This window comes from Mandrillus leucophaeus, unplaced genomic scaffold (genome assembly GCF_000951045.1).
Source record: "Mandrillus leucophaeus isolate KB7577 unplaced genomic scaffold, Mleu.le_1.0 Scaffold67, whole genome shotgun sequence".
NCBI classification, from domain to species: Eukaryota; Metazoa; Chordata; class Mammalia; order Primates; family Cercopithecidae; genus Mandrillus; species Mandrillus leucophaeus.
Genome location: NW_012107252.1, coordinates 3,671,867 through 3,698,507, shown reverse-complemented (window position 1 = coordinate 3,698,507; position 26,641 = coordinate 3,671,867). Strand labels below are relative to the sequence as shown.

The 26,641-nt window shown below is 52.2% G+C and overlaps 1 protein-coding gene across 7 annotated transcripts in view; it reads left to right on the top strand.

The window, feature by feature from the left end:
* ERI3 (ERI1 exoribonuclease family member 3) overlaps positions 1-26,641 on the top strand; it is a 140,989-nt gene that overhangs the window by 96,982 nt on the left and 17,366 nt on the right. For 6 of the 7 annotated variants that reach the window (XM_012001842.1, XM_012001839.1, XM_012001837.1 and 3 more), the window contains one exon: positions 17,000-17,099. The exons of the other annotated variant lie outside the window; for it this stretch is intronic. In XM_012001842.1, the coding sequence (XP_011857232.1) occupies positions 17,000-17,099 (100 nt within the window). The remainder of the gene's footprint in view (positions 1-16,999; positions 17,100-26,641) is intronic. 7 annotated transcript variants of the gene reach the window in all.

Here is a 26,641-nt window from a genome sequence, read left to right as displayed (position 1 = left end):
CTCTCCTTCCCTCTTCTGGGGGCCTCTGAATTGTTTTATGCATGGAGGGCTGGATCTGTAGGAGGATGCTTGCGGGAGGGAGTGTTGGGCTGGGTGGCCTCCTGGCTCAAAGCCAGGCTGGCTTTATGATAGCTCTGGATACCTGGCATCTGAGGAGAAGAGGCTGCCCCTGCCATTCCAGTCAGTAGCCCATATGAACCAGGTCCATGGAAGAAAAGGAATTTCTAGAACCAATAGCTTCTGAGAGATTAGTAAAACCAATAGTTCTCTTTTCTTTGTACTTACTCACCCTAATAGTTTGAGCCCATAATTAGAATTGGGCTTTATTAGGCTAATTAGGAGGAAGGAATGATGGCAGGAGGGCATGTGGAGATGCATCAGTGTGGTGGGCAGTAAATCTAGGCTTTTAATAGGTTTGTTCTGTAATCAGATGGTTTGGAAGGCTGACTGGGTGGCTGCCCCCCCTTTCTTGTACTCCCACCACTCCTTGAAGTGGCCTTCACACTTTGCCGTCCTTGTCCTCGATGCTGGCAGCAGCGCTGGGATATGGGGGCTCAGGAAGGAGGGAGGAGACCCCACCCGGAGCTTCATTGCCTATGCACGCGCCGTCCAGCCTGGCGGCATGATTACCTTGCTGAGAAATCCGTCCAGGCGCAGGGCTGCTGATAGCAATCATTGATTAAGAGGGTAATTGTCCTGAAAATTCAGATTGATCAGAAGGCAGAAATGATAACTTGTGTAACTGTGTTTAAAGCCACGTCCTGTCAATAGAAGAGACTGAGATGTATCGCGCCAAGAGGGGGGCAGAACGGATGGGTGTGTGCAGGCGGGCGGATGCTGCCATCCTTCTCTCAGGGCTGAGCAGGATGTTTCTTGTCAGTAACCTGGACTATTGGAGATTCAATCACTTTTATCTCCCCCTCTCTCTCAATCCAAATGCCTTTTCATATTAGGAAATTAGAATTGGCCCTGCTCATGCAAGATTTATTAGCTCTGCTGAGCAGTCGCACCGAAGAGTAAATGATTTTGCTTTGCTGGAGCTTTTTACACATTAGGACTCAACTTCTCCTTTCCTGCTCTGTGCTACTGGCTGCCTGGAGGAGGGAGTGAGCTCTAGAACTGAATACTCAGGGAGCGAGGGAAAAGCATCACTTGGATCTGGCTTCTTGATCTGCTGACTTTTGGTATCTGACTGACTTCCTCCTACCTGATCCCCAGACCTGTCCTCTACTGGGGTCTAGGGTTGTCCCTCTCCTGAGGAGATGAGATTTATTCGTCAGCCTTGGATGCCCAGGTGGTGGTTTATCTTGGGAGGAAGGGCTCAGAGAAGGCTAGAAGAGTTGGAGGAAGCAAGGCCAGGCGAGGGACAAGAGTGTGTGTTGGGTCAGGACTGGCAATAGCAGCCGAGAATAGAGAGGACACCATGACTTCTCTTCTCAGAGCCCAAGCCTATACTCCTTTCAGGAGTGGGGCTACAAGGACCAGAGCATCTTTCTGAGCCCCTGGGGAAGTTGTCCAGGAAGCCACCTGGCTGCTTAGAGAGTGTGGAACCTGTTTAGAACAAAGCTGAGGGTGTCTGGGCCTGCTGCCTGTGTGTATCTAAGGTACTACAAAGTTGACTGTGGCTGAGGCCATCTGATCTGCCAACAACACAGGCTTAGTGGAAGAAGAACTGGGGCTCCATTCCATGTTTCTGGAACCCTACTGTGACCTTGGGCCGAGAGACAGTATGGGCCTGGTGTGGCCAGTTGGACCCAGCCTGCCCTGAAAGCCAGGGCACCAGCAGGCTGGGCTTACTGTAGGGAGGACAGTTCCCCTTCACTGAGGCTGTACAGTCTCTCTCCTTCTTGCTTTTCCTTTTCAGCACCCCCCACCTCCTTGGGTCGCTTGGGCCCGTGGATGAACATCAGTTACTGTCATTTTCACCCTCCCTATTGCAAGTGTCTGATCCTGGAGGCCTGGTGGGATAGAAAAAAGTGTGAGAATCTTTCTGATGTAGGAGCTGAGGGAAGGTTAATGGAACTTCTGGATTTTTTTATGAAAGGGATCCCAAGGACTGCCCATTTCAACATCTCTTTCCCCTTGTGGTTTGCTCTTTTACTTGGCCCTGTGAAGCCTCTTTTTTTCTGCTTTCAAGTTATTTCCCCAAGTGGAATTGCGACTGGGCAAACTTGAGAGCTGTGGCTGGAAGTGATGGGGTTCCTGGGACTGAGCAGTTGGAGTAGATAGCAGCCATTCTGGCCCAGAAAAAGGCTGAGTTTTGAGGCAGGGGATAGAGGGAGGGAAGTGGGGAAGCTTTTGGGAGGAAAGAATCTGAAGAGTGTCTGTAAGATGTTCCCTAGATGGGACCTGCTCTAAATAGACCACCAGGCCACCAGCTTTCTGCTGAGGGTCCGCTTAGGTCTTTCCTGTACATCACAAGGCATTGTCCTCAGAGAAGCCTTGACACTCCTAGAAGGCTCCTCCCACTAAGCTGGATTGGGCAGGGCAGACCTTCCCTCTGCCTGTGCCACTTCCACTGACCCCGCACCCGTCACATATGTGCTAAGGGATAGGGTAGTCTTGGGAGCCTGGTGTAGCCCCGCCTCCCCCACTCTGCTGGATTGTGAAGGTGTGGGTGCCCAGATGGAAGTGCTGTGCCATGGGCAGCTTGGACTTGGAGATAGAGAACTCAGAAGACAGACTCCCAGGGGAGTGAGAGAAGCACACTGTCTCTACAGGGTAATATAAATGGTGTTGCAGAGCCGGAGAGGGAAGGTTAATGGAACTGCTGGATTTCCAGAGAGGGAGTAACTGAATTCTCTTGGGAGAGCTCAGATGGGCATCCAGAAGGGGGCCTTGAACTGGGCCTCTGTGGAGGATGGGAGTGTGCTGTGGGGACAAGTATAGGCTAGCTGTGGGGCAGGGAGGACAAGTGTCAGAGATCAGTTGGTTAGGGTGGGGCTGGGCCCAGTGGGGTTTATTGTCCTTGTCGCACTTCTCCATCATAATATGGAGACATGGATCACCTTCTGCTTTAGGGAGCCTGAGGGGCACCTACTTTCACCATCTGACTGGGCTGCCGAGGGTGGAGGGCCTTGGATTTTACTGTCTGGAGCCTCAGGTTGGAAAGATGTGAGGACGGAGCCTTCGGGAACGACCCCAACGATCCTCCGTCTACTCTGTTCCCTTCCTGTTCTGCTGAAAGAGCAGGGAAAGGGTGAGGTTTCAGGTTAGGGGAACAGCTCTGGGGAAGCTTTAGGCATGCTTTTGCCACACCCATTCCCAGCCCTGTCTTGTACCCAGACCCAGCCCTGCTGCCAAGGGCCAGGTGGGTTCCTGGGCCTGTTTGGGAAGCTGGGAGTAGATGGGAAAGCCAGGAGACTCATTTTCACTGGAATTTGACCTAAAGCAGGATTGGAAGGGAAGAAAAGAATTTGAACAAAAGTGCAGGCAGGAAGGAGCTGTTAACGAGCCTTTCTTTCTCTTTGGGGACGGAGCACAGCGCATAGCGGGGCGCAGCCGCCAGCTCTCCTCAGAGCGGCTCTCTAAGGTAGCTGCAGTCTCTGGCCGCTGCCTGCTCTCGTTCGCTCTCCTTTTTTCCCTCTCCTCTTTCTCGGCTCTCTCTATTATGGGGACTTGCTCCAGCTCTTTCTCTCTCTTCTGTCTCTCCTTTTGTTCTCTCTTTGTCTATTTATCACACTGTGAAGGTTGAAAGAGATGTTATTAATCTGGGAGAATGAAGGCAGGATTAGTGGTATGAATCGGATTTTGAGAGGTGTAATGATAGAAAGACTCGCTCGGCTGGCGGCCTGCGTGAGCTTGATAAATGGGGAGCACTCCAGACTGACTCGCGCCTTCCTCCGCGCTGTGCGCCCTGCCCGCTGGGGCGTGCCGCGCTCTCAGATCTGCCAGCCGGCCCACCCCGCTCCTACCTGAACCGGAGCAAAAAGCCAAGGGTAAAGCAGACACAAATATCTCCCATCGCACTTGGAGACATCATTGCTTTTAGCACCCTTTTCAAGTTGAGGCCTGTCGAGTTCTCAAAGGACTGTGGGCAGAGGGAATGGGGACCTAGACTTCAGGCTGGAACAGCACCTCCCTGCTTCTAGGACCTGTAAGAAATGGATGTCAGGGGTCAGGGAGTGATAAAAAAAAAAACAAAACAATCCCTAGACCAATGAGGTAAGAGTACCGGACCTATGTAATATCTGATTAAGCAAAGTGCTGTTGGGAGAACTGGGTGTGGAGGTCAGGGTGGGGCATGGAGGAGTGGGAAAGAGAAATCATGAAGGACTTCCTGAAGGTAGTGTCCTAGCAGACAGGATTTGGAGAAAGGAAGTTGAGTGTTCCAGGTGGGGAAATACAGTATAAGCAAACATATGGGACAGAAATAAGCCCGACTCTTGGGGTGGAGGCGGGGGAGTTGAATGAAGTACCTCAGATCTGATGAATTTCAGATCAAGAAGAGACCTAAGAAATCCAGTAGTGAAGTCCGTCATTTTTCAGTGAAGAAGCTGAAACCCAGGGACTAGAATTTCCATTTCTGAAATTATTTTTTATCCAAGCCCTGTTGTTAGTTCTAAAGGTACCCCCTTCTAGCCATCCAGAGACTATACAGTGGGCCTGTCTCCTTTCCTCTGTGGCTCTGACCGCATCCTTTCAACCTTCATCTTTGTAACCAGAAGATCCAGGCTTAGGTTCACCGCTGCTTGGTCTCCAGCCCCTTCCCAGGAGCCTTGGCTTAGGGTCCTCCTCACACTCCTGCCCCTGCTCAATCCGCAGTCTGTGTGGGTCATGCTGTCACAGCCAACCAATTGCTGCCTGTGCAGTGGGGCAGGATCAGAAGCAACACACACCATTCTGGGCTCCAGAGGCCACTGGGCCTGAGAACTTTCCTCCTCTCAGTCCCTACTGTGGCTCTCTCCACTCGCTGTATCGCAGTTAGAGGGAGTTACTGGTTTCTGTGTCTGTTTCCCGTCAAAGGACTATGAGTTCTGTGAGGGCAGGGTCTACATGTGATTCTGTTTGAGTTGCTGGGTTCTGGCAGGCCTTCAGTGAATGTGTGAATATTCAGTGAATGAATGCTTGTGTTGTTTCTTCCTCTCCTTCTAGATGGAAAATCTAGAAGGATCTGTTATCTTGGTTCCCTATTAGTTTTTCCCAGGCCTTGCTGCCCTTAGGAATAAGGAGGGGTAGATGTGCAAAGGAACTACTATTTATTTATTTATTTATTTATTTAGAGGGTTTTGCTCTGTCACTCAGGCTGGAGTACAGTGGCACAAACACAACTCACTGCAGCCTCAACCCCCTGGGCTTAAGGGATTCTCCCACTCACCTTAGCCTCCCTAGTAACTAGGATCACAGGTGCACATGCACACCACCATACCTGGCTAATTTGTGTGTGTGTGTGTGTGTGTGTGTGTGTGTGTGTGTGTTTTGTGGAGATAGGATTTTGCTACATTGCCTAGGCTGGTCTTGAACTCCTGAGCTCAATTAATCCTCCCCATTCAGCCTCCCACAGTGCTGGGATTACAGGCATGAGCCACTGTGCCTGGCTGGAACTACCTTATCATATGGGTAGAGCACCCCAAGATCACATAGCGTGATAGTGGAGGGCCCCTGAATGGCCTTAGGAAACAGTACAAATCACTTACCGTGTCCTTTGAGGTCCTGCATGGACTGCATCTCCTGCCTTCCTCACCAGCCACATTTCATGCTTGATTTTCTGTGCTCAGGGACTCTGGCCTTGATTTGATTCCTTCCAGGCCTTAGCATGCCCCCAGTCACCCCACCTCTGCCCTTCCCCCACCCCACCTCCAGTCAGCCAGTCAGCCAGCCAGTCAGCCAGCTTCTACTTACCTGTCCTCAGGGAAGTATTCCGCACCTAAGTCAAACTCCCCTTTTCTGTCCTATTATAAAAGCTTATGTGTCTTGTTGGAACCTTTATTACAGTTCCTTCTTTGAGCTTAAGTCTCTTGGAGAAAGCCATGGAAGCTCTCTGAGGACAGTATTGTGCTCTGTTGCTATATATATGCATATAGCCTGGCATGTAATAGGCTCTCAGTAAATGTTGTGAACGAGTCAGTGTGATTCCAAAGCCTGTACTCTTCCATCATATTACAGTAGAGTGAAGACTGATTTGACAAAGGAAGGTACAGGAGCCAGGATGTTGGGTGCACCCCAAAGAGAAGGTTCTTTGGGCCTTAGCTCTGGAGGCTGGAATTTCAACCTTCTCATCCTTTTTTTCCCTCCAAACATCAGAGAAGAGAAGGGCTTCATCTGATTCTAAAGGTTTTTACTTTCTTCCTGGGTGATCTTATCTATTCTTAGTTTCTTGTACCACTCATCTGCTTCTTAAGATTCCTAGCCTACATGTCTACCTTCCCCAGGTGCCCCACCTATGTATGGCCCACTGAAGGCCATGTGGGTCCTTCTTGCTGATTTCCTTCAGTGTCGTTTTGCAAGTATGTTTACGTATCTCTCCTTCTCACCTGGGAGCTCCTTGAGGGCAGTAGCTTGGTGTGCTTGATCTGTGTATCTCCAGCGCCCAGCACAGGGCTTGGCACATGGTAGTTCCTCAATAAATGGGTGTTACATGAACAATCGAATGAAGAGGGAGGGGGATCTGGGATGAATGTTTTGAACACCCTTCTCCTTTTTCCCAGGGGGAAAGAAAGTGAAGGCATGTATGCTGTGTGCAAGCATGCATATACCTTTGTATGTGAGGGGTGGCTGGGTGGGTGGTGGTGGCGGTAGTGCCACATGCTCAATAAAGGATTATGTTTTAATTTGGAAAGCACTTTAGAAACTTAAAGTGCTTTACCTAAGTGCTGACTGCTATTAGTGTCTCCTTTTTATTAGGAAAAAGGACATGATTTTTCTCTTTTATCTTCAGGCCTGTCCAACTTCTGAGAGTCAAACTTAGCAAAATGCCTGCCCCTTACTGAGGACTAGTTACATGCCAGGTTCAAAGCTTTGGACTTGAAACACAGAATTCTGCTTTGCAGACTGGTTCTGACACCCCTGAGGGGATTAGCCCTAACAGCTCAGTAGCAGGAAGGGGGGTGGGAGAGACAGGGTCATTTGACATAGTTCAAGCTGCAGTCCCTAGCCCCTCCTCTCTCCATCTAGACCTGGGTGGGAGAACATAGAACTTAGACTGTTTTGGGGAAATGGAGGAACATCCCAGTGGTTATCAGAACTCACCTGTTACATGATGTGAAGGGCCAACTTCTGAGAGAGGATTGAGGAGGAATGGCCCCAGGGAGTTGGGTTTGGTCAGCTGTCACCAGGGATGATAGGACCAAGAGGCAGAGACATCACAGCTGCTGGGCCTGGTGCTGTTAGGAGCCGCCAGAGGGCTGGGTTAGAGGAAGGGAGTATGTATGTAGCAGGAGCAGAGGGAATTCTGGTGCAGGAGGACATGAGGGAGAAACTCACCCCTGTGCCTTACAAGCGCCTTCGAGGGCCTTGCTGAAAGAAAAGGTGACATCCCTCCCCATGGAGATGATTTGGTGCAGCAGTGGTGGGAGGTCTGGAAGGCCCCAGCTAAGCCCTGTAGTTGGGCCTCTCTGTTTGGCTTCTGCCCCAGGCTTCTTCCCTGAGGAGCCACAAGATGGACAAGAACCCTGGACTGTCCCTGCCAGCCCTGGATGTGGAAAGCTCTGCCCATGACTGAGGCACTGGGAGTGGGGCTTTGACCCAGCTGGCAAGTGCCCTGCAGTCCCTGTTTCCTAATCGGGTCCTGATCTGGGGGAGCTAGGATGGGGGTGGGTTGGGGGGAGTACATCGAGCCAACTGCCTTAACTGAATTTCCATACCTCCTGTTGTTAATTATAGAGATGTAATAATGCGATTAGTGCACGATTAAAAAAAATCCCTGATATGATTACCATGGATTTAATATCACATGATATATCATTATATCGTTATGCAGTGACAGATGTAATTGAAATACACTTATTGGAGCCGGGGGTGGTGTTTCATTCAATCCCCAGCACCCCGGGGAGGAAAGGGCTGGCTAAAAAGAAGCGGTAGTAGAGGAAATTGTAATGAAAACAAAGAAAACTCACAATGTAGCTCTCACCCTGGGCAGCTGGCTCAGACTGACCTGCTGCCTTAGACTCTGTGACAGTGCACGTGGAGCCCCAGACAGGTGACCCTCTTCTGCAGGGACTGAGGCAGCATGGCTCAGGAGCTACTTATCTTATTCTCAACCCAGAAACTTCACTGTCCCCAAGGCCCCTCTGACTCAGCAGTGAAGTCAAGAAATCTGGGAGCAAGAAGGAGGTAACTCCACCTGAAAATACTCGGGACCCTAATACTTGGGATCAAACTGAGCTGGTAGCTGTCTTCCACTCCTGGGACCCCCAGTGCCAAATGCTGTGGGACCTGGACCTGTGGCATAGCCCCTGCCTTTGCTGTAGTGGTGGCCCAGCACACTAGAGGCAGCCATCGTGTTGGAGGCAGTGAGCGGTAAGGTTAAGTACACAGAGACGATAATTATCCTACTCAAGTTCCGTTGATGAAGAGAGGCAGCAGCAGCTCTGGGGCCCCTGAAGTATGTTGGTAGCCAGAGAACACTGTACACACAACAGAACTGCCATCTGGGGTTAGGGAGGATGGGCTTGTGTCACCTGATGCAAGTGACCACCCCTTTACTGCTTCAGCTGTGCTGATCAAGCCTCTGCTGGGCCCGAGGAATGGGCTGGGGGATATCCGTAGGCTGAGAGTTCAGAAAAGGAGGAGACAGCAACAGTTCCCTCTTCCTTAAAACAGGCAACTGAGCCCCTAGTTCCAAGAATGGCTATGGGGCGGGCCGTTGATGTTCTGCTGGGCAGGAACAGCTGTGGTTCCTGAAGGAGACTGGGTAGGATTGGCAGGAGTAGCAGCTCCGAAAACCAGGCCTCCATGCATGGTAGGCTTATACCCGAAGAGATGTCTTTTCTTCCTCTCCCCTTTTTCTCTCGCTTCCCCTTTTCTCAGTGGAGACCACTCAGAGACAGCAAATACAACCCCCCACCCCCCTCAAGAATCTCTCAGCATAATGGAAGACAAAATCTATGTTACAGGTGCCATTAACAGTATGGGGGATTTAAAGGAGGGACGAGCCAGGAAAGACTATAAAGGAAGGCACTTTTTGAATTGAATGTTGAAAGAGGAGTGTGTGTTCAAATTAGGACAAAATGTGGGAGAAGGCAGAGGGTGTTCTAGGCAGGCTGAAGGAACTGCTTCATCAAAGGCTTGAAGGCATGAAACAGCAATCCAGGACTTGGTGGGTAGTAAGGAAGAGGAAGGAATCAAGATTGATTCCCACATTTCTGGCCTGGTAGACCAGGTAGATGGTAATAGCTTTCACTGGAATTTGGGAGCCCAGGAGAAGAAGCAGTTTGAAGAGGAGATGTTGAAATGAGCTTTAAACATATTGAGAATCAAGCGTCTGTGTGAAATCCAGGGGGAGATTCGAGGTAGGCAATAGAGTATATATGTTTGACACGCAAGTAGGGGTAAGAAATACAGATTTGGAAATTAGAAAGGTTGAAGACAATGGACTTGAGGAAATCACTCAAGAAGAGTGGTAGCATGTAGAAAAAAATAGGAAGAGAGTGCAGAGTGGGTGAATACACAGATACAATGACCCAAGGCAGAGGAGACTATACAGGAGACTGTGAGGAAAATGGCAGAGAGCTAGGAAAACTGAGTAAAGTGTCAAGAAGGGAGAAGGGTTTCAGAGATGGAGCAGGCTGCAAAATGGGGAAGGCAGGTAAGAGTCTGAAACTGTCCACAGATGTGGGGCAGCATGGCGGCAGCTGTGACCTGACTGCAGGGAGTGAAGGAGTGAGGGAGGAAGGGAGTGGTGGCAGTCTTGAGAAGTTAGTCATTAACAGAACAGCAGTAACTGGATAGGATGTGGAATGCATATAGAACTTTAAAAGTAATCTAAAACTTAACATAGCTTTCAAAGAGCCAGGCAGTGTTTTAAGCACTTTACAGACAGTAACTCATTTAATCCTCACATCAACTGTATGGGGTAGGAACTGTTATAACCCCTATTTTACAAAGAGGAAACCAAGACACAGAGAAGTTATGTGAAAGTGATAGAGATCTAAGTATATGCTTTAATGTTAATGAAGAAGCCAGCAGAGAAGAGGAGGTTAAGGATTTAGAAAGACAAAAGATACTAGATGGAGCAAGGGCCTGAGGAGGTGGGAAAAGGATGGCATGTAAAGCACAAGTATGAGGTTGGCCTCAGACAAGAAGCCTAGTGTCTAACTAGGGAGGTAAAGGAACAGGTGGGGAAGGATGCAGATGCATTTGTAGATAAGGGGAATGCAGAAAGAGCTCTGCCTAGTGGCTTTATTATCTTTGTGAAAGCAGGAATGGAGTAGGGTTGGTGAGGTGAGTACCATTGAGGGTTGCTAAGGTTATGGTCTTGGATCTGTAGTAACCACTTTCTGTATATAAGAATGACTTTTTCTGGCATTGCTGAGCTCAGGAGCAAGTGTGGAGAAATGGAGTCATGGTTGGGGTTTTCCAGAAACAGTGTGCATGCTCTAGGACAAGTGGGCAGGGCGTTGAAAATTGGGGGATGGGTGGTTGAAGTTATAGATTCAAGGGTTCAGGCTTAGTAGAAAAGTACTGAAGCCCGAAAAGGGTATAGACAGACTAGGGGCAGGCGGGGGCTGGGAGGAAGCAAGAACAGAAGGAGAAAGCATACAAAAGCTAGAAGGATAGGAGGCTGGGGCCAGAGTGGAATCTGTCCTTGTGAGGTTTCAGAGGGAGGGCAGTTCTGGGTGATAACAAGGCTCAGGGGGTGGCTGTGGGGAAAGATGACTGAAATAGGTAGAGGAGAAGGTCATTAGAGCACAGGGAGTCAAGAAATTGAGAGGCAAGGTCCATGGCTGGGTTATTCTGTAGATACTGAAGTTACCCAGAGTGATGATGATTTGGAATGAAGTCCCAGAGGGAGAGGAAGAATAGTCTAGAAGCAGCAGGAAAGAATTTGAAGACATCTGCAGAGTATATCCAGGATTGAGTAGGTATTGGCTTGCCGGTTAGTGTTGCTGCATAACTGATCACCCTGACACTTAGTGACTTAAAATAACAACAAATACTGTATTATCCCTCATGGCTTCTGTGACTGAAGAATTCAGGAGGGGATAGGTAATGTGGTTCTGGCTCAGGATCTCTTGTGTGGTTATATAGTCAGGCAGTGGCTGGAGCTGGCACAATGTGGTCAGAGCAGTTGGTGGCTGGCTGGACCTCTCTCTTTCTTCACTGAGTCTCATGGCCTCTATCTCTGTTCTCTCTGCATGGGTTAGTTTGGGCTTCCTCACAGCATGGCTACCTTGGGGCAGTCTCATTACTTAACACAGCAGCCCCAGACTGCAGGGAAACTTTCCAGTGATTGAGGTGGAAGCTGCCTAAGCATTTTTGCAGTAGTCTTGAAGGGCAGGGATGGTGACATAGACTTAGTCTTGACGGTAGGTATGTCAAAGTCACAGTGAAAGTGAGATATGGTAGATAGTGTTGCAGCCCATCACAGGAAAATACACTCTGCCACAACTGGTGTTAGGCTGAACGTGGAAAAGGGTTCCCTGGGAAAGAGAGAGGGAACTGTATTCTCAAAGGCAAGGTGCATTTTGAGCAATGGCACCAAAAATATCTGGAGGTAGCAGTGGGAGTGAGTAGTCCTGGGTGATCGCAGATATAACTGGAGGAAAGTACTGTCATCTCATTTTGCAGTACAAGAAACAGACTTAGAGAGGTTTAATAATTCATCCAAAGTTATAGTGCTAATAGCTGGCAGAACTGAGCCTTTCTATGAGGCATGGGCTGCTGGGTGTGCCATAAGTATATGTGGTGTACTCCACCCTACTGTTTACCTGTGGCCTTAGGTATTTGGCTCGCCAGCTGTGGAAATGTTGGTCAGGATAGAAAGTTAGGTAGTATTTGTGTCTGCCAGACTTTCTCTCCCCTATCCTCTGGAGTATCACCATCACAGCTTCATCTCTCTTGGGGGTTAGGGGAATGGCAGTTGGTTTGATTTGGTTCCTAGTCTTGAGCAATCGCCTGCAGGGTGACAAGTCTTCCAGAGGTATGGTTAAAAGCCTGCTCCTCCTCACCTCTAGGTGGGCTGGATAGGCTGAATGTGCTAGCACAGGCTTCGAAACTCTGGGTTTTCTGGAAGTTGCAGAGCAGCCTATTCTATCTGCAGCCTGAACTGGGTTCTAGCCCTTTAGCCCAACCACAGCCCTTCCCACTGTGTGTCCACCCTGCTCTCAGGGTCCTGATAGGTAGTATATGGGTGGGCAGAGACACCATAGCAGCTGCTGAGGCCTCTTCTTTCCTCTTTGAAGGAGCTGATGCTGCAGCCGATGAGGGCTACTTCATCTATTAAACCCAATACACTTGTCGCAGCTGCTAAGCCCCCGTAAGCCGCCGGGCGCCGTGTTTGTGATGGGACTGACAGTGCATGGAGGAGGCTGATTATACACGATTCCATTTCGCGCGGGCCTAGCAATGTAATTTCACAGGGCGATCAGCGTTTGCATGTAATAGCAGGCTGTGCTGAGGTGTCAGAATATTAAAGGCGCTAATGGCAAAGCTCCCTGTTACACAGGGGGCCACCCGCCGCGCCTACAGCAGGGCTATGCGGCAGGCCCGTCGCAGATGGCTGGCCACTAAGCTAATGGGGCAGCAGCCAAGGCGGGCAGAGCCACGAGAGAGGAGAGCCAGCCGGGAACAGCTCGGCACCTGCTTCCCTGCGCATGGAAATTGCAGCAGCCCAGGGGAAGGGAAGCGTGCGTGCCTGCCTGGCACAGGGCTGGGGTGGGTTGACTTGGTAGGCCTAGCATCTTTCACCCCAGCCAGTTCCACCTGTCCCTGTGGCTCGTATCAGTACCTGGCCTGGACAGGACTCAGGAGCTCCTCAGTCGTCCTCCTACCTGCCCCACCCTCTGGCTGGGAACCCCAGGGGCTAGGTGCTGACTGTGCATAGCTGGGCAGGTGGACCCTGATGGCTGAGAGAGTTGCAGCCAAAGAAGTGGCACCCAGAGGATTTGGAAGCAGCTTTGGGAAACAGGCTTGGGCACAAGTTCTTGGAGAGAGCTCTTAAATCAGATTCCTGCCCCACACTGATGAAGGTCAGAAAGCTTCTGGGCCCCATACCCCCACTCCCCCAAGCTGGCAGGAGAGGGAAGGGAGCAGTGAGAGGGAGCAGGCAGGAGTAAAGGGATGGACACAAGGCCCCTTGATGCCATGTTGCTGCCAGGTACACAGAATTGAGAGGCAGTGCCTTAAGATGTCGCTCCCCTCTCTAACTTGGCTGTCCCAGCCACACCCAAGCCTTTATTGTGCTTGCTCATGCCATTTTCCTTTGTCCTTGCTGTGCCTTCTGTCTGGAATGTTATAGTCCCCTGCCACCTGTCAAACCCTCCCAGCCTGCCAGCACCACTCCCTCCAGGAAGCTTTCCTAGCCTCCTCCAATCTCACCGGGGTGTGCTTGTCTTCATTGTCCCCTGTGGGCAATCCACAGGGCTCAGTCTTGCTGATCCTCCTGCTGTGGTGGGGCCAGCCTTGGCTGGCCTTGGCTCCTCAGCCGGAATCTCTGACACATAGCCCATGACACCTCACCCTGATCAGGACTCCCAGAAAGGTCTCTGCTGAGATTTGTAGACAGATACAATCTCTTAAGGAGGGCGAATGGAGGGAGCAAGTCATGGAAGGGTGGCAGAGTCACCCGAGGGCAAGTCCGATGCATGTGTGGCGTGCCAGCATATATGCGCTTGGGCCACTCCATGGCCTGCATATCTGGTGGGGAGAGGCGTGGGCTTTAAAAGTGAGTGGTGGGCACGGATGAGTCTAGGTGCAGAGGAGCAGCAGGTGTGAGGATCCAGACCATATGTTGGCAGGAGCACAGGTTGCTGTGGGACCACCGATGTTTTGTGGGTAGCTATCTGCATCTGTTGGCTGTGCCTAAGCAGTACCCAAGATGGCAGGAGCTGGGGGGAGCATGAGGTGCTGGGCCCTGGTATTATGCCTAGGGCGGCCCCATGAGGCTGGCGGTCACATCAGAAGGTTAGGCTCTGCAGGTGCACGTGTCAGTACCTGGGGAAGACGTGCCAGGGCTCTCAGCAGGGCCAACAGCGGGAGAGCCCAGGCTGAGGGAGAGCAGTTTTAATTAACCGTTTTTAATATCGTTTTTGGACTTTGGCTGGTATGTGAAGGCCCCGCTGGAAGCAGCATTTGTAAAAATTAAATCCCTCTTATTAGGAGCTTGGCAGACCCATGTGCATGCGCCGCCCCCTCCCCCGCCCCACGCCCCCCTGAGGAAGTGCTGGATGAGGCCATGTCACAGCAGCAATTGGTTATCACGCCTTATCTGGGAATATGAAACTGTGCGGCATGACACCCGTGGCCACAGTGGAGACGCCAATTCATCTCGCCCTCGCTCTGACAAGCCAGACTGCCCTTCCTGAAAGGCATCCGTCAGGCGGGACCGGGTTGCCGCCTTGCCTGGCACCTCTGCTTTCCTGCCGGGGGCCCAGCTTTCCCTGGTCCAGCCTGGCCCTCCTGGGCTCTGCTGTTCTCCGTCCCCCTTCCACACATCCCAGTCTGTGGAAGATCTTGGGGAGTCATAATTACAATAATAATCTAATCACGGTGACGCGGCGGGGCAAGCATCTAATGTTATCTGAAGTGGTCTTCCCACTTAACTGCGATAAGACTCAGGATGACGTGCAGATAACGTTGAGCTGCCCTGTCCCCGAGCCATAAGCAGAGCGGAGGGGCCCCGGCAGCCCTGCCGCCCGCCCGTCGCTTTAAGCCGGGAAGCGGCAGCACCTGCTAATGCAAGTGTTTAATATTTGATGGGCTGGGATAAAGCAGGATCACCTTCGAATTGAATTGAGTGTCAGCTGAGAATCTATTACTGAAATTCGGGTGTGATTTGACAGCAAAGTAGACGATGTTATTCTTCACTAGTTACTGCAATCTTCTCCCCGACATCACTTAAATATTTTTTTCTTTGCTTGAGTAAACACACATTATCCTTCTTTTTTCCCCCTTCCTTCCCGTTTTCCTTTTTAGAGGGGGAAAAAAAACCCATCCAGCTCGCCTTCTCCAGGCTGATAGAGTAGATTGTTATTTCTTTATTTGTCCTATTAAATGGAATTTCTGATCGTTTAATCCGGCCTTTGTAAGTGATTTTAAAGTACTTGAAAAGCGGCCGCCACTGCTCTCTGGCCCACTGCGCTCCAGCCTCAGCCCTGACCAGGCTCAGTGGCTTCTCTGACTGTGCACCGCCCACTGGCTGCTTCCCTCACTGCCTCCATCCCGGCTCTGCCCTGGCTCTGGGCCAGCATCTTCTTCCCTGCCCTTGAGCCTCACACTCAGCCCCTGATTTGTGGGTTCAGCTGTGGCCTGGGAAAGGGTGGGGGAAGGCTGGCTGGGAAGTTGGGCTGTGGCTGGTACTTCTGTGGTCAAGGAGAATGGCTTTAGAGGGTGCTAAGGTTTAAGTACACTCTCCTAGCCTCCTAGTACCCATGGGGCTGGAGTGTTGGTTCCTGCAGCTGGAAAGGAAGGGTGGACACAGAATCTGGGCCCTGGGCCCTGGCACAGGCACTGTTTGCAGCCTCCCATTTTGTGTTTCTGACCCTGTGCTGGGTGCTCTCCCCTGTGTGTTAGTGGGATGGCGACCTCCTGGGACTAGCAAAGGGCTGGACCACTGCAGTGCTCATCTGCTCACAGCTGGCAGTCACTTTGGTTCCGTCACTGGACCCCCATCCAACTTCTGGAAACTCACCCAAGCTTTATTCTGACCACCGCCCTGTATGCTGTCCTGCCACTGGTAGAAGGGCGGCCTGGTGTTTGCGGACTTCTAAAGTGAGGTGTGGGTAATGTTTGAAAGCCTGACTAGCTACCAGGCCCACCAGGAGAAGCCCAGGATTTGGTTAACAGGCTGAGCAGGAATTACATCCTATTCGGCTACTTCATAGTGATCTAACCTATGTTAAGTCTCTTCTTTCTGGGCCTCAGTTTCCTCATCTGTGGCGTCAGGTCAGTCATGGCTAAAAGGGACTGTAAGGGAAGGCGCTGCCCCTGCCCTGCCATGTGCCGCCCCCCCAGGTGGAGGTTGCTGGCAGCCAGGTGGTGAGGGAAGGGGATGGAGGGGGAGGCAGTGGAGTGCTGGGGCCTGAGCAGATCGATGCCCCCAGCACTTCCTTCCCCAACCCCAGGAAAACAATTAAGTACAGATCGATGGGTGGCCGCTTTGAATATGCATAAGTGAGCACTTGACCTTCAGCAGAGCATCTGCTCCCCCCACCACACACACACACATACACACTCACACACACACACAGACACACACACACACACACGCCCCATGTACTCCCCTCCCAGCTGCTTGAATTGACCAAGTGACCTTACTCCTCTGCTCAGTTGAGCCCCCACAAAACTCCCAGAGCCTTCCATAGCCTGGCCTGCTTGTGGGCAAAAGCACCTTGACCATGGCACCTTGCTAGCCAGCTCTCACTTCAACATTTCTGTCTGTGGAGTGCAGTTTGGATGTGCTGGTTTCCAAGGTCCTGCCTGAGGCCAGTCTTTGTGAACAGTAGTACTGTGAGGAGGGGGCCCAGCAAAGTGCTGGGGGATCTGGAAAGGGGAGATCCTAAGGAGGTGTGCATGGTACAGGTGTGCCCTTGTGAGAGGAGGGCTCCTGAGAAGGAGGAGCCTAGTGAATGGGAACTCCTTAGAGAGGAGTTCTGGTGAGGGGCACCCGTTGAGGGCCAGGGACTCAGATGGGGAGAAGCCCAGGAGAAAGGGCACTCTGGAGAAGGAAGGGACTTTCTGCTGGGTTGCGGGAGGACCTGGGTGGAGAAGGGATTCTCACGAGATGGCATTGTGAGAGGGATTCCTTGTTGGAAAGATTTGGGGGGTCGGGGGGAAGACCTTGTGAGTGGGGTTGGTTCAGAGGGTCAGGGCCTCCGTTAACCACTTGCCTCCTGTCTTCCAGGCTTACAGCTTCGCCATGGGCTGCTGGCCCAAGAATGGACTTCTAGACATGAACAAGGGCCTCAGCCTGCAACACATAGGCCGGCCCCACAGCGGCATTGGTCAGTCCCTTCGCATATTCCCCTGGCAGCTCCATCCATCGTCCCTTGCCCGCATGCCCCAGTCCCCAGGCACACAGAGAGTTTCCATGGCTCATTCAGTGCCCCAACAGGGCTCTCTACATAGCTGGGGGAACGGCGGAAGGCGGGTGGAATGAGAAAATTACTGAATGGGACCACTGGAAGGCACCACTCAAAGTGGTATTTTGGAGGAGGCTGGGTCTGGGCTTTTGGTGAGTCACAGGTGGCCTTGGACTCAGGCCAAGGTCCCCCTTCACTGGCTGCATCTTTAGTGGGCAATGTCCTCAGCGGGTGGGGACATGTCAGCTTACCCACCCCCCGTGGAGCTGGAGGAGGCTGTTTAATATTGTTTCAAGTCTGTGGCCACTAAACTGGACGATCAATGGGAGTTAAGGAGATGAATTATTTAAACCTCACCAGCTTTTAATTAGTCGGGGTCCTTCTGACCGATGACTCCGTCCACAGGGTATTGACTCCCCTGCAGGAGCAGCAGCCTCCATTGAGCGGTGCCTGGGTTGAGGCGGGCCACTTGGGGTACCAAATGGGGGTATACCCTCAGGGGGATTCTTGTTTGGAAGGGAACTGGAGTGGCTACGATTCCAGGCAGTTGGAGGCTCTTTTAGTTTCTGATCTATCAGTATGAATACATATCTGTCTGTATCTGTGTGTCTGCATATGTGTGACCACCTTTAGCTGTATGTCTCTGTGTCAGACTGAGAGTATAATGTGTCCATGATTATACATGTCTGTTGGGGGGCGTGTTAACAGTATATCTGTATTTTTCTGAGGGCATGAGTCTGTGTGGAAGCAGCTACCAGTCTCTGTGTGTATCTGTCAAGTGTGTCTGTTCAGTTCTGTGTATCTTATTTTGTTTGCATATGCACATGTGTGCATGCACATGCTCTCAGGTGGGGCACCTGACCAGGCATAGGCCTTATTCCAAGTGGGGAAGAGCCAGAGTATCTCTGGGCAGTGTTCTGACATTACCACAACCTGTGAGCCTTTGGGGTCGCATCATTGTTGGGGGAACTGGAGAGAGAATACCAGGTCCGAAGGACCCAGTCACCTCCTTCAAAGTAGACCATTTATCCATTCCAGACATTCACTGGTGCCTTGTGGATGCTGGGCACACTGAGTACAAGTTTCTGTTCTCAGTGAGCTCACATCCTGGGAAGAGACAGGGACTTGCCTGAAGTAGGTGCTTGCCACCCAGGGTACTAAGGGCCGTGATAGAAAATACATGGGTTGCCCCAAAGGTGGTTTTCCCTCTCCTTAGTTGCCAAGTAGCTTCTACTTCTTCAGTTACCTCTCACTAAGAGGTAGTGATATTGGGGGCATCTCACCCCAGGAGGGATGCCCCCATGTTCTTGTTGGGACATCTCAAGGGTTTCCCAGGGTCCAGGCTAAGAGGAAGTGACCAACAGGCCTGGGGAACTGGGGGTACTCCACCATAACTGATGTTCCCTCTCATAGATATTTTCCAAACAATCTAGAGAAGATGCCAAACCCAGCAGGGTAATATGCCTGGGAGGTCAGCAGGAAGTTTCCTATAGAAGAGGACACTTGAATTGGAATCTTTGAAGGATGAATAGGAGTTTGGTAGTCAGAAAAATGGGGGGAGGGTATTTTAGATAGGAGGACTTAGTAGAAAGGCCTGTGGGCATGAGAAACCCAGTGTGCTGAGGACAAGTTCAGACACCTACAAGAAGCTTCCCATGACTGAAGTGGCAAATTTGGGTTAGGAAACAGCTAGAAAATAATCAGAGACATAAGCAGGGCCTTGAATGCCTGGTTAAAGGGTGTGGACTTTTCCTGCAGTTTTGAGGAGACATAGGAAGTTTGTGAGTGAGAGAATGATGTGATCAAAGCTCTGGTTCAGAATCAATGAGGCAGTTTGTGTTGCACAAAACTAGTTCTTAGTAGGTGCTCAATAAATGCTTGTGGGTGGTTGAATGAATGAGTAGGTGAGTAAATGAATCAATGAAAAAGTGATGGGAAAGGGAGGAACCAAAGAGGACCAGTGAGAAGACTTGCATTGGTCCACGGAAGGAAGAACTGGCTGGGGGCTAGGGACAGCCAGGGTTAATGCACCCCACATACACTTTATCTGGGTGCCCCTTCTATCATCTGTCCCAGGGTGTGTGTTTGAGAAGAAGGGGTTCCTTGTTCCCGCTCTGTGCTTCTTGAGACTCAGCAATGCCCCTGTTGTCTGTTCACCTGTTGACCCTAGGTTAGGACCTCTGAGGTATCCCCTGCTTTTTCAGAGAAGGTGGTTTCTTTATCTGGATGGGCCCCATGGGGCAGCCCAAGGCTCTGAGTGACAATGGAGGTAAGGGCTTTGGAGCTAGAAGTAGTTCTGGTTCTTCCACCCAGAACCCTGTGACAGTGCCACCTGCCTCTCTGGGTTGTTGGGAAGGCTCAGTGAGTCCCCTGGGAAAGTGTTCATGCAGTGCTGGGCACACTGTGGGGCTAAAGGGGCTCCCTCCTCTGTTGCCAGCACCAGGGGCTCCCTAGGATACTGGGCTTCTTGACACTTGGTCTTTGTAGTCTTTGAATGAAGAGGGCTGCCCTGCCACCTCCAGGCTGGCTCTGAGGTGTGGGTGAGGGTGCTTGGAAGGGAGGGAGGATATAGGGCATTAATTGGGCTGGGAGAGGCGGGGAAGGGGAGGCGTGGGTTTTGAGCAGTGAGGTTAATGGCCCTCGCACCAAAGAGACAGCTTTAATGAGCTTCAGCTGGCGATGCCCCGAGTTACTGTGCGTGCTAAAAGGGTCGCGCTGTAAGAGTTTGATGTGGACTGCTTCCCAGCCCTGGGGGTCAGAGGTCAGCTCCTGTCACTGGCCACTCAGGCTGGTCCTTAGTGACATGGTGCTAATTAACTGTGTGAGGAGCTGCCAGCTTGGAATGGGGAGTGGTATGTGTATTGGCTGGTGGGGGGTGAGGCAGCATTGGGTGGCTGCCAGGCAAGGGTGCTGTGGATCCCACAGCTGAGCCATGTCCAGGGTCTGCTCAGTCCTCCTGCAGTGCCACAGGAGTGTGGCATGGGTGGTGTGAAGGTGCTGAGAGAGCACAGAGGCAGGCTTGGGGTGATGGGTGTGGGGAAGGCGCTCAGGCCATAGGGGAGAGGGCTACTAGGATGGTTGTGCATGCTGTAGGAGTGTTTTGGCCAGGGGAGTTACATGGTCAGTGTTGGCTTCAGTCAGAGGATGCTCATAGTTTGTAGGGGAAGGACTAGTGAGGAGAGACTGCAGATAGGGAGGCTGAAGGGGAGGGGCAGCAAGGTAAGCAAGAGTGCATCGGCCCTGGAAATAGAGGTAGGACACCAGGTAAAACTTTCTTTCATTCCGTACACACTATCTTGGACCTACCATACATCAGGAACCATGGTAGGTGCTAGAAATGTATTGGTAACAATGGCAGACACAGTGCTCTGCCCCCACAGAGCTCACAAGTGGAGTTGTGGGCTTGGCCCTGGGGACTGAAGGTGAAGTTGGGTTTAGGGATGGCCAAGGAGGGTCCGGAGGTGGTGCAGCACTGGGCAGAAAGGCTGCTGGAGGCTTGTCAGCATGACGTCATGGTCAGGGGAGGGCACTTCCTCCTGCCGTAGCAGATTTTGCCTTGGGAGCCTGGTGAACAGCCTGGTGCCAGAGCAGGTTGTGGTGAGTAGGGCCTGCATGCATCTAGAACTGCCGACTCCAGGGCTGCCGATGGTCTCTGTCAGCATCCTTGGTTTGGACCACAGGCTCTGAGGGAGGGCAGCCTCCACAGGGGACTGCTGAGTGGTCCTTCATTCATTTCAGCAAAGGGGCAGTAAGCACTCACATTTGTTGGAAGCACTTTCTATTAACTAATTCAGTTTTCACAACAGTCTTATGAAGGCAGGCATCATCATTCCCATTTTGTAGATGAAGAAACTGAGGCTCAGTGAAGTGAACTGCCTAAGGTCACACAGCCAGTTGATTGAGGAGCCAGGATTCAAACCCAAGCCCATCTGAGTGCAGAGCCTGTGTTATCACTGTGGAACTATGAAGCACCCTTTTGGTATTGGGCTATGCGCTACCAATGGAGACGATGTGGAAGAAAACAAGCTCGCTTCCCTCATTTCCCTCAGTGTCAAGTGAAACATGCAGGCCTGAGCAGAGCTTTAGTAGCAGCAGCTGAGGAAGAAAGCAAAGGCAGCATCACCACTCCCTCTCTGCTGCTACAGTCACCCTGAGCCAGGGACCTGCAACTGTTGGCATCTGACCTCCTTCTGGCCCTGACGGTTCTTTGTGATTTCAGTTCTCTCTCTACCTCATGGCCCAGGAAAATTCTGCTAATCTTCCAGGGGCCACCTCCTCTGGGAATCTTGCCTGGCCCTCCCAGTATGAGTGTTCAAAACACACACTTGGGCCCTATTATAATTTGTCAGAGGTAATGATCTGGCCCTACGTACTTGGGTTCTCTAAGGGCAGGGCCTGGGCCTCCTTCCCTTCTTTTTTGGAAATCTGCACAGGAAATGTCAGTAAAATCTCACCTGCTGTTGTAACTTGGAGGCCCCACAGACTACTGCTGGTTTCAACTGGCTAGGAGAGTAACTGGAACCTTCCCTGATGCCTGGCTGGGTGGTCCTGCCTAGGAGCTTGGCCCCTCTGCTCTGGGATGGAGAAGGATCCCAGTGAGGCTTGTGGTACAGGTGGCATGGCCAGAAACCAAGTGGACTCTCAAGAGCTTGCTACCCAGAACTGTTTGGCAAGAGAGCTGGGCTGGAAGGTGGCAGGGTGGGGGCCTGGCCCCCAGGGGGGCAGTGGGCTGGCCTGTGGTCTCCCCTGAAGGAGTGGGGTGTCTATCAAGAGTCCAGTCAGAACGCATTAGCTCTGTGACATGGATCTCATTAGTGCCCGTGAGAGGTGTCACTGCGGGAGAATCGTCGGCTCAGGGAGACGCTTGTACCAAAAGGAAGAAAGGACAGTGACAGCCTTTTCTCTGCCGCCTCTGCCGCCACGCTCACTGGGCTGCCCGCCCTCCTCCTCGTTGGGGGGGTGGGGGGGTGCTGGCTAATGAGCTCGTCTGCAGTACAGCTTTGCCTTGCCTCCTTGAAGTTTCCCGGGTCCCTCTGAAGACCTCGGGCCCGGGATTAGCACACACCAAACGCCAGCCCCCCTCTTGCCCAGCAGGGAGTTCCTTCTGATCACCCTATTCCTGCTGCCATAGGCAAGGAAAGGGGGTGGTACCAAGATAGAGCCACTGTGGCCTGGGGGAGGGGGCCTTGCACCTCTGGGAAGCCTCAAGCCCCTCTGCATCCCTTGACAGAATGACCATGTCCACCTCTCTGCAAAGGGTTCTTGCTTCCCAGAGCTGCAGTCTTCTCCTCCCATCCCCTTTCTCCATGACATCTAGCCTGGCAGTGTCCCCATTCCTGTGGGGGACCCCCCACCCAAGGCAAGGAAGAATGTGAGGACCTTGGCTGAGGATTCAGGAGGTAGCATTTAGATATGATAGGATGTGGGACTTTCTGGCTCAGCTAGAGAGCCTCAGAATCAGCGAGATTCGTGGAGTCTTCTGGGCTTCAGATGATCTGAGTGGTGATGCGTCGATGTGAGACCTCTACAGACCTTGATTGATGTCCTTCTCCCCATTTGTCCCAGAGAGGTACCTTGCCCACTTCCCCTAGCTTTGGCCACCTTCAGGGCTGGGAGGGGAGGAGTCAGCCCAGCTGCCTTATGGGGAAGGGCAGAGCACAGTGGAGTGTTTGCTTCCCCAACACTACTGCCCCCTCCCATCCAGTTCTTTCTGGTGTGGACCTAAGAATGCGAGAAGCCAGGGAGGTGGATGGTCATGAGAAGGGTTAACTCCCCCGTCATTGACAGGGTCTGCACTGGCCTGCCTGGATAGTGCCTTGGGAGAGGGTGCTGGCTCCTTCCTCCCTGAGCTGACCCCCTTGAAGCCCCAGAGACATCTGAGGAATTGGTTCTTAACAGACACCAGACTACTCTTCAGTAGCAACCATAGATGGAAGAATGACTAGATGGATGGGTGAGTTGATGGACAGATGGATGGAGGAAGGTTCTCCTGTATGTATGTATGTATGTATGTATGTATGTATGTATGTATGTGTTCTGTGTGTTTGATTCTTCAGGAAGTACAATCTTTGTTTCCCCACCTTCCTAGCCCCAGGCCCCGGCCTCATCTCCCCTTGTCTCTCTCTGTATCTCCTGTCAAACCATCGCAGACTTAAATGACAAAGAAATCAGAAAGACAGATCAATGCCGGCCAAATTAGCACTTGCAGATAGACTGTGTGGGGATGTCAGCGCCCTGACCCCTGGTGATCTTGCAGCCTCCGCTGCTGATATTATGCAAATTGCATCCATCTGGCAGGACCCGCGTGCTGGCTGCTCCTACTCAGAGGAGTAATGGGCTGGGGGTGGGCGGGAGTGTTAGAGCAAGAGTCACTGGAGTGTGTGCGTGTGTGTGCATGTGTGAGCATGTGTTTGAGTGTGTGTGAGGGCGTGCGGTGCCCACCAAGCACTGGGCGGTGATTGAGTGATTGACAGGGCAGATAAGGGACTGCATTGGATTCCTCTGGGCTGGGGGATTAGGAGCAGCCACAGATGGGAGATAACTGGACTTCATTTCAGTTTATTTTCCTCCTTATCCCCTCTCCCCACCTTCACTCCCCGAAAAACACAATCTCTGTAGTTTGTGTTTTCATCAATATTTGCAAGTCATTACCACTGGTTTAAGGTGAGAGACAATGTCAGGGCCCAGACCAGGCCAGCCCCTCCCCCCATCCCTGGTACCCTGAGAATCAGTCCCTAGAGCAGCACAGCCAGCCTTCACTCCAGTGGCATTCACAGCAGCCCCTCCTTTCAGGCCCACAGTACTCATGGAGCAGTCCACACCTCATGGACCAGCCCTGCTGGCCCACCCCATCTGACCTCATGCCAGCTGACATTCCTTAAGCTTGGCCCTGCCCCTCCACCTGCAACTACTGTGGGACATCCCTCCCTATGCTTTGGCTCCAGCATAGGTGCTCTGTCCTCGGCATTAGCTGTGCCCCCTGGGGCTGCCCCTCTCCCTCTGCAGGGTTCTGGACCCTTCCTCTTAGTTTCTCCCATCCTGGACATTACTGACCAGGCATAGGCCCCACTGGGCAAAGTGGGGCCTGTGGCCTGCGGAGAGGGGAATTTGGCCTGGTCTGAATCACACCAGTGTCATTCTATGTTTGCTGAGTGCCAGGTATTAGTACAGAGGGCTTTATATCTGTTCTGTCACTGAATTCTCAAACCCCGTGATAAGGGCTGTCATCTCTACTGGATATGAGGAAACTGAGGCTCCAGAAGGTTGTCATGACTGAGAGCTGCTCAGCAAGGAAGTGAGAGAGCAGGAATTGGAACACAGATCTCTCCTAGTCTAGGGTTGGAGTTCTTCACCACCATGAGTACTGCTTTCCTGCCATTCCACCAGCTGTAGACACGCAACATATCACCACGCCTGGATCCATTTAAAAGAGCCATCCTTGTACCGTAGGCAGAGAAGTTCATTCAGCTACTAGCCTGTGAACACAGACCCTGACTCAGACCTCCTACTAGGCTAAACCAGCCCAAGCCAGGCTGAACCAGGCCAAAGGGGACTGGAATCAAACAGGCCCTGCTTTCAGAAGCTGTGTGTCTGAGACAGTTGGGCTGTAGCAAGAAGGACACACAGAGGACAGAATGTACCCAGCAGCTGAGCCAGCCCAGGAGTGTGTCCCAGCATACGGCCTCCAGGCCCGTATATCTCAAGGAGAGGGGCTGCGGTTGCCCAAGCCAGCCTGCTGTGGTGGCTGAGGGTATAGCTGTCCCAGAGGCCCCTCCAAAACTGGGTCCCTGCTGTACCCTCCCACCAGGCAGGGCTGGGAGCTGGGAGTGCTGGGGACATGTCCGGGGACACGTGTGCAAGGGGAGCTTGTCCTAATGAGGAGAACATGGCTGCTAGTTAGGCAAGGGGCGGGCGGGGAGCCGCAGAGCTGATTGAAGGCAGGGGCAGGGGTCAGACAATTAGGCCCAGATCCTGCCGTTTGATGTGAGTTCTGAGGCCTCAAAGCCTCCCTTCAGCCGGCTCCCTCCACTCCCTCCTCTCCCTCCTCTTTCCTTTCTTCTTCTGCCCAAAGGCAGGAAGGATGGAAATGCTTACACTCACTGTTACTATTATTAAACCCTGCGGCAGGCCAGCCAGACCCCAGGACTCCTGCCCACAGGGGGCACCCCAGGCCCCCAGGAGGTTCCTTGGGCCCCAGAGTGGGCATCTGGCCAGAGGCCAAGGCCAGGCCAGCTGAGCCCCTGGGCAGGGTTACCCTGCCCCTCTTGCTTCTGGGGCAGGAGAGTGAATGGGGCTGCCCAGCGGGAATTTGGGCTCTGGGCTCTCAGGGCCATATCCCAGGCCTGCATTAACCATCACCTCCTGCAGCCGCTTAGTTCTTTTCTGTCCTGGCCTGGAGCTGAGGGTTGAGGGCATGATTCATTCACGCTCATATCCCATCACACAGTGATCTGCAGCAGTCGCATCAAGACCTTTTGCCACAAGATGGAGATAATGTAGAGCCTCGCAGCCCCACAGCACTGTCACACACCCCAGAGCAGACCCCCATACCAGATATCATAGCCACACATACCATCACAGGCCATACCCACAGGGTCTTGCACAAAAGCACCTACTGTCCTCTGCCACAGGGCCCTGAGTTCTCAGCCCCTCTCCCAGAATAGCTAAGAATAGCAGTTAGATCTTATGTGTAGGGCTGGGGGTTACTAGGCCTCTTCCAGTCTCCCACCCTAGGAAATAAGCTTAGAGAGTTGGTAGTGACCAGGGAGTGGGAAGAAGCTAGATTGCGGGGGGAGGGGGCAGCAGTGGGGAGAGGGAGGGTGGGAGCAGAGATAAATGTTAGCTCATTTCTTCCGTAATTAGTTACTCCCTCATCCCCGCGTTGTAATTGTGAACAAGCTGTAATGTTTAATTAGTCTGTAAATGAAACCCCAATTTCATAATGGCCTGGCTGACAGGGCTAAGTGAGCAAGGGAGGAGGAGGAGGGGACTCTTCCTCCCCTCCTCCTGCAGGGTGGATGCAGGCTGTGGGATCACCTCCTTTTCCTTTCAGCCCCAGCCTGGCCTCTGTCAGGGGAGGCTGTGTGATGGGGTTCAGGCCTATACTCTTGCTCTGAATATCCCTTCCACGGACCCATCTTACCAGAGGAAGGGGAGAGGAGGCTCTCAGGCATCCTTCCTGCCTCCCCATCACTCTTGGGTTGGGATAGAACAGTCAGCCCAACCCAGATGCTTCTGGTGGGAGAAGCTGACTCCGGTGGGAGAAGCTGACTCCAGTGGGAGAAGCTGACTCTGGTGGCCAGGCCTTGTGATCTCCCCAACGATGATGCTTCCTCCCTAGAGGCCTTTGCTTGGAACCTGGCACCTCAAAATCTGGCCCTATACACCGAAAGGAGCCGGTGATTGGTTTAGGCCCCTCCGGACCTGTCCAGTCCCACTGCTAGGCGGGATCTAGCGCTGCGCTG